This window comes from Crocuta crocuta, unplaced genomic scaffold (assembly GCF_008692635.1).
Source record: "Crocuta crocuta isolate KB4526 unplaced genomic scaffold, BGI_CrCroc_1.0 scaffold102, whole genome shotgun sequence".
Lineage (NCBI taxonomy): Eukaryota > Metazoa > Chordata > Mammalia > Carnivora > Hyaenidae > Crocuta > Crocuta crocuta.
In genome coordinates this window covers 8,897,188-8,904,623 of record NW_027530019.1, presented here as the reverse complement: position 1 = coordinate 8,904,623, position 7,436 = coordinate 8,897,188, and the positions used below count along the sequence as shown (strand labels likewise).

At 49.5% G+C, this 7,436-nt stretch overlaps 1 protein-coding gene across 1 annotated transcript in view; it reads left to right on the top strand.

Moving 5' to 3' along the window:
• Positions 1-7,436, top strand: part of DUOX1 (dual oxidase 1) — a 31,824-nt gene that overhangs the window by 3,174 nt on the left and 21,214 nt on the right. Inside the window, exons 4-12 of the mRNA XM_077764331.1 lie at positions 465-652; positions 771-972; positions 1,083-1,249; positions 1,635-1,695; positions 1,827-1,923; positions 2,801-2,891; positions 3,847-3,949; positions 4,186-4,358; positions 7,163-7,338. Of these exons, the coding sequence (XP_077620457.1) occupies positions 465-652; positions 771-972; positions 1,083-1,249; positions 1,635-1,695; positions 1,827-1,923; positions 2,801-2,891; positions 3,847-3,949; positions 4,186-4,358; positions 7,163-7,338 (1,258 nt within the window). The remainder of the gene's footprint in view (positions 1-464; positions 653-770; positions 973-1,082; positions 1,250-1,634; positions 1,696-1,826; positions 1,924-2,800; positions 2,892-3,846; positions 3,950-4,185; positions 4,359-7,162; positions 7,339-7,436) is intronic.

Here is a 7,436-nt window from a genome sequence, read left to right as displayed (position 1 = left end):
GGGGGGGGGGGGATGTCAAATGGGGGTGCTAGGCCAGGTGCCCTGCCCCCAGTGTCTGTGGGTTGTTGGCTCCCAGAAGGAATGCCTGGCTCCTGCCAGCCACCCAGGGGACCCCTACATTTGATTCCCAGTGTCCAGCCTCACAGTGAAATTGGCAGGCCCGCTGGGCAGGCTGCTCCCAGCTGCATGTTGGAGCAGGTGTTCCCAGCCCAATTGCCTAGGCACACTCACCGGGCACCTCCCAGTTACCTAGGAGAAGACCAAACTGGCAATGAAAACAGTCTGGACCAGGGTGTAACAAGGGATTGGTAAGGGTGGAGGAGGTCAAGACTTGGACTTGTCCCAAAAATCTGAGGAGTCCTTTGATGCTTCAACGGGAGTCGGGGAGGGCTGGATACCTGACCCAGAAAGGAGAGTGGCAGGCCCTCGGGTGGCCCTACCACGCCTGCCCCCATTGCGGACAGGCTACCACGTGCTGTCCGACCTGGTGAGCGTGGAGACACCTGGCTGCCCCGCCGAGTTCCTCAACATCCACATCCCTCCCGGGGACCCGGTGTTCGACCCCGACCAGCGCGGGGACGTGGTCCTACCCTTCCAGAGGAGCCGCTGGGACCCCGCGACCGGACAGAGCCCCAGTAACCCCCGGGACCTGGTGAGACGAGGCAGGCGGGGTCGNCCACCGACGCTCGGCTGGCCCTGGCGCCCCCGTACCCGCCTCAGCGACTCCACCTGCAGCTTCCCCTGGGCTCACCGTCCCGGTGCCCCCGCAGACCAACGAGGTGACGGGCTGGCTGGACGGCAGCGCCATCTATGGCTCCTCGCACTCCTGGAGCGACGCGCTGCGCAGCTTCTCCGGGGGGCAGCTGGCGTCGGGGCCCGACCCCGCCTTCCCCCGCAACGCGCAAAGCCCCCTGCTCATGTGGACGGCGCCCGACCCCGCCACGGGACAGCGCGGGCCCCGGGGGCTGTATGGTGAGGCCGCGGCGCGGGGCGGGGCGGGGCGGGCCGGGGGGGCAGCGAAGCCGCGCTCCCGGTGGTCACACGGCCGCGCGTCCCCTCCCCTGCTTCCCTCCGTGGCGCAGCCTTCGGCGCGGAGCGAGGGAACCGCGACCCCTTCCTGCAGGCGCTGGGCCTGCTGTGGTTCCGCTACCACAACCTGTGCGCGCAGCGGCTGGCCCGCGAGCACCCGCGCTGGGGGGACGAGGAGCTGTTCCAGCACGCGCGCAAGAGGGTCATCGCCACCTACCAGGTCAGTCCGCACCCCTTCCCCTGGCGACCCTCACCCGCTGCGCAGAGCCCTCCATCCTCCGACGGGCAGCCCCCAGAAACGCCCTTTTCCGGGAGGGCACTGCTCCCCAGAACTGGGGCTAGCGCCTCGGGGTGGACCCTGAAGAGGATGGGGAGGCAAAGCGCTATTATACGTGAGACTTTGCTGTGGATATTATGCAGCCGCCCTCGTCTCCCGTCCCGTGTTCCTTGTGGGGGACGGGCCTCTGCACCTGTCCTGTTTGAGTTCCCTCCGTCGCGACCGCCCCTGCCTAACCCTCATCTCTCACCGAAGCCTTCCTTGGGCTCGGGTCCCTCCCAAGGCGGCTGCTCTACTTGCCTCCCTTTTGCCTTCTCTTGCCCCTCAGAACATCGCTCTGTATGAGTGGCTACCCAGCTTCCTGCAGAAAACACCCCCAAAGTATACAGGTGAACGGATGGGGAGGAAGAATGGGAGAGCTAGTAGGAGGATTTTTTTGAGGGGGACAGGAGCCATGGGGAGGGAGGCTGGGTGGTTTAAGGATTAAATTTTACTATCCCCTTTTTACCTCTTCCCCCAGGATACAGCCCTTTCCTGGACCCCAACATCTCCCCAGAGTTCCTGGCGGCCTCTGAGCAGTTCTTCTCCACCATGGTGCCTCCTGGCGTCTACATGAGGTGAGGGCACAGCATAAATGTCTGTGTGTTGGAAGGAGTGGTGGTGTCATTTCAGAAAAATCTGCCCTCAGTAGCCCTCAGGACAGGATTATCAGTCTGAAGTGTGCTCATTTCCCCCCAGGGAACAGTGACTTTTGAGGGGTAAGAGGAAGTTAGTTTAAAGAGACATCATTGTGGTTTTTAAGCACTTTATCTCTTTTCCTGCAGCTGGTGTGTATATTAACACCTGCTCCCCCCCCCGCCCCCCTAAACACAGGCTAATTGAGGATCAGAGTGAGTCACAAAGCCTGCTGGTCTAAACCTTAGGTCTTGATACCCACTGGGGGCATTTTTAGCTATAAGCCCAGGACCTAGGTCTTACAAGGCTTTCCAAGGAATTATAATAAAAATGTGTGGGAACTGAAGAAAAATTTTGACTCCAAAATAATAAAATGGGAACTTTAAAATTAAAAATATATATATATATTTAGTTAAATGTATATGGAACAAAGCACGGCAGTTTATTTTTTACAGTTGCATTATAATTTAAGATAATTCATAGGTTATATTTCTCTGGAACAATTTTTGGACATGCATGATGGTAACCATGTTTACATATTACATGATAATCTGTAAACTCTTTCTTTGGGAATCAGGAGAGAAAAGGTGCTCTAAATAGAGCCCCATGCTGTTTAGTCATATATATATATAGACACAGAGAGAGGGATGGAGAAAGAAAGAGATGGGGGAAGGGGAGGCATGCACATGCTTTGGGTACATTTTTAGGTGTTTACAATGACCTTGCCCCTGGCTGTATATAGCCTTGGAGACCAGAGCTGATGCCTGACTTTAGGACCCCATAGCCTCAGTCATCACTCCCTTGCTCCTTGCATTTCAGAAATGCCAGTTGTCACTTCCAAGAGGTCATCAATAGGAACTCAAGTGTCTCCAGAGCCCTCCGGGTCTGCAACAGCTACTGGAGCCGAGAGGTCAGGGCTGGGGGCACATAATGTGGGTGGTGTGTGTGTGTGTGTGTGTGTCTGAGGGTATGTAGTGAAAGTGGTCAGTAGGACTGAGGCAGCCAGCTGTACCTGGTCAAAAGTCAGTCCTCCACCCCCACCTCAGGGCTGTGTGAGGGACAGTGAGGCCTGTGCAGGTGTGACTCTACATTCATTGCTTCCTTATAGGTTCTTCTTCTCTCTTGACAGCTCTGGGTCCCTTGTAGGCCTTGGAGTACCCCGGCTATCCTACCCTCTAAGGAAATGTCCCAATTAGACACACCCAGGGCAGTGTGTGAATGTGTATGTTGAAAGGGGAGCAAAGAGGAGGGAGGGATTCTGAGAGATATCAGGAATAATCTGTCTCATCCAAACCAGGCTAGGGTGGGTGAAGACCATTGACAAATAATTTAAAGCAAAACTGATAGTCTGTGTAGAGTATTCATAAGAGGAGAAAAAAGGTAAGGTGAAAAGAGAGAAAAGTATAGAATCAGAGTCAGGGAGCTGAGTTGAAAGAGACCTCAGTGTCCTCCTAATTGCCTTAATTTAATTTAATTTTATTTTATACCTAATGCCCTTTTGATTAAGGGAAGGACGCTGAGTTCAGAGAGGTCCTGTGACTTGCCCATGGTCACACAACTGTTCACTAACAGAGTAAGGACCCAGACCTAGATGTTCTAGTGCCTTCATCAACCATACTGTCAAGTCTCCTAAAATAGAAGTAAAGTGTTAGATCCTTTGTGTTTGTGGAGACCTGTCTCCCAGCAGCATGAGCTTTGGATGGGGATGTCACTCACCGTGAGTGGGGAATCAACCTATGGAGGAGGAATGGCCTGCTGGTTTTAGAGCAACCATCAGCACTGGCTGGCCCCAGGACTTGGATTATGGGGTGGAGGGAGCCTGGCTGCTCAACCTTCAGCCACATCTTCTCTCGCCATTCCCAAAGCATCCAAACCTACAAAGAGCTGAAGATGTGGACGCGCTGCTGCTGGGCATGGCTTCCCAGATCGCTGAGCGAGAGGACCATGTGGTGGTTGAGGATGTGCTAGGTGAGCCTGAGGCTGTCCCTGAAGGTTGTGTACCCCTGGCTCCTGGGAAGGGATTCTGCTGGAGCTCCAGAGCCAGACTGAGATCTTGCACTCTTTCACTGCTGAGAGACCTGTTGACCATGGTTCCCTGTGTGTGATTCTGGTCCCCCTGGGGCTGGTTGGAGCCTGACATCTGGGTTGGCGGAGCTGTGGTGGCCCTGAGCTCCCTCTCAGACTTTCTGGTATTTCATCCCCAGATTTCTGGCCCGGGTCCCTGAAGTTTTCCCGCACAGACCACCTGGCCGGCTGTCTGCAGAGGGGCCGGGATCTGGGCCTGCCCTCTTACACCAAGGCCAGGACAGCACTGGGTCTGCCTCCCATTACCAGATGGCAGGACATCAACCCTGCACTCTCCCAGACCAACCACACTGTAAGGAGGGGTCGGGACCCAGAGGACAGGGTGGGAGGGCCAGGGCACATTGGCCCAAGACACAGAAAGCAGGCAGTGAGACACCAACACTAGAGACAAGTCCCTGATGAGAGGGACAAGACTCACCCAGGTGGCTCTTCCCAGTATCATAACCAGGATGGAGGTTACCAAACTAGCAGGATTTGGAATTAGACTTTGTGACTGTTCAGATCTAGCAAATGATTGTTGAGTATCTACTGTGTGCCAAGCACTTAATAGACATTACTTTATTCACTCTTCCCAACAACCATCTGAGCAGGTGTAGAAGGTCCTCAACCCAGAAACAAGCTGTAGTTTCATACGCACTGATACTCAGGCTGCCTTTGGGGAGTCAACTGTCACACCCTGAGCTATCACCTGGACAAGTGACATTACCTGCCAGCCAACAGACCAGTTTGGGTCCCTTTACCATCTTGGCACAGTGGTGTTTCTACAATTTCACACTTAGTTTATTGTTTTTGTCCTTACTATTTTATAAGATTGTTGGAAAGTGGACAACTAAAGAAAAAGAAATATGCACATTGGGCTTCTAAACTTCGTAAAATCAATGTAAATATAGGAATCACCAGGCATACCAAAAGTAACAAATCTTTAACATCAGCTGGGCCTCATTAGAATTAAGCTGGTCTTGTGTTTATTTGGGGAGAAAAGAATTAAAGGTCAGGTAGAAAATGTTGCTCAAAAAAAAAAGAAAATGCTGCTCATACAATGTTGATGTCTGTCTCCAAAAGGCAATGTACAGGCAGGTATTTGCTTTGTAAAAACTTTCTTAGCTCTGAAGAATAGAAACCTTTTCCAACACAATTCTACCATTCCAATTTCTGCAGATTTTGACCCTCAACTTTCATACCTTTTTAAAAAAATAATTAATTTTTAAATTTACATCCAAGTTAGATAGCATACAGTACAATGATTTCAGGAGTAGATTCCTTAATGCCCCTTATCCACTTGGCCCATCCCCCCAACAACCCTGTTTGTTCTCCATATTTAAGAGTCTCTTATGTGTTGTTCCCCTCCCTGTTTTTATATTATTTATGCTTCCCTTCCCTTATGTTCATCTGTTTTGTATCTTGAAGTTCTCATATGAGTGAAGTCCTATAATATTTGTCTTTCTCTGACTAATTTCACATAGCATAATACTCTCTAGTTCCATCCACATAGTTGCAAATGGCAAGATTTCATTCTTTTTGATCTACTCCATTGTAGATATATATCAGATCTTCTTTTTTTTTTTCTTTGAAAAGTTGAATTTAATATAAAATTTCAGGGTATATATGGACATGCTAAATTCTGAAGTGGTTTTTATTTATTTAATCAGGATTTTTTTTTTTAATAGTTTATTGTCAAATTAGTTTCCACATATATCAGATCTTCTTTATCCATTCATCCATTGATGGACATTTAGGCTCTTTCCATACGTTGGCTATTGTTGATAGTGCTACTATAAACATTGGGGTGTATGTGTCCTTTTGAAACAGCACGTCTGTATCTCTTGGATAGATGCCTAGTAGTGCAATTGCTGGGTCCTAGGGCAGTTCTATTTTTAATTTTTTGAGAATCCTCTATACTGTTTTCCAGAATGGTTGTGCCAGTTTGCATTCTAACCAGCGGTGCAAAAGAGATCTTCTTTCTCTGCATCTTCACCAACATCTGTTGTTGCCTGAGTTGTTAATGTTAGCCATTCTGACAGGTGTGAGATGCTATCTCATTGTGGTTTTGATTTGTATTTCCCTAATTAAGAATTTTTTCATGTGTTGTTTGGCTATTTGGGTGTCTTCTTTGGAGAAGTGTCAATTCATGTCTTTTGCCCATTTCTTTACTGGATGATTTGTTTTTTGCGTGTTGAGTTTGATATGTTCTTTATATGCTTTGGATACTAACCCTTTATCTGATATGTTATTTGTAAATATCTTCTCCCATTCTGTCAGTTGCCTTTTCGTTTTGCTGATTGTTTCCTTCGCTGTGCAGAAGCCTTTTATTTTGATGAGGTCCCAATAATTTTTGCTTTTGTTTCCCTTGCATCCGGAGACATATTGAGTAAGTTGCTGTGGCCGAGGTCAAAGAGGTTTTTGCCTGCTTTCTCCTCAAGGATTTTGATGGCTTCCTGTCTTAGTTTAGTTTTGTGTATGGTATGAGAAAACGCTCTAGGTTCAATCTCCTGCATGTGGCTGTCCAGATTTCCCAACACTATCTGCTGAAGAGACTATCTTTATTCCATTGGATACTCTTTCCTGCTTTGTCAAAGATTAGTTGGCCATACGTTTGTGGGTCCATTTCTGGGTTCTCTATTCTGTTTCACTGATCTAAGTGTCTGTTTTGGTGCCAGTACCATACTGTCTTGATGATTACAGCTTTGAAGTCCGGGATTGTGATGCCTCCACCTTTGGTTTTCTTTTTCAAGATTGTTTTGGCTATTCGGGGTCTTTTCTGGTTCCACATAAATTTTAGGATTGTTTGTTCTAGCTCTGTGAAGAATGATGGTGTTATTTTGATAGGAATTGCAACTTTCATACCTTTTAAAGAACAAGCTACATAGGGAACTGGCTGCCTGTTTTATTCCAACTTTATAAAATGGGCAGGTGAATCTGTGAGTTCCCACAAACGAGTTAACTTATGTAAAGTACTCAGAGCAGTGCCTGGGGCATAAGTGAGTGATTGTCACTGTCATTTATTATTATCAACCCTGAGGCTGATCCCTGGGAACTACCTCTTTGCCCTAGGGCGGGTGCCAGGTCCTTGCACTCACTCCTGTCTCTTGGTCCCAGGTGCTGGAGGCCACAGCTGCCCTGTACAGCCAGGACCTGTCCCAGCTGGAGCTGCTCCCTGGGGGGCTCCTGGAGAGCCATGGGGACCCTGGGCCCCTCTTCAGTGCCATCGTCCTCAACCAGTTTGTGCGGTTGCGGGATGGCGACCGCTATTGGTTTGAGAACACCAAGAATGGGTAAGGCCTTCCTGGGCCCCTTCCTTTAACTCCCTGTTGGCCTCAGCCCCAGGCCCTCAGCATCTAAAGTAAGGAACCCCAGGGGCCCTGGATTCTTA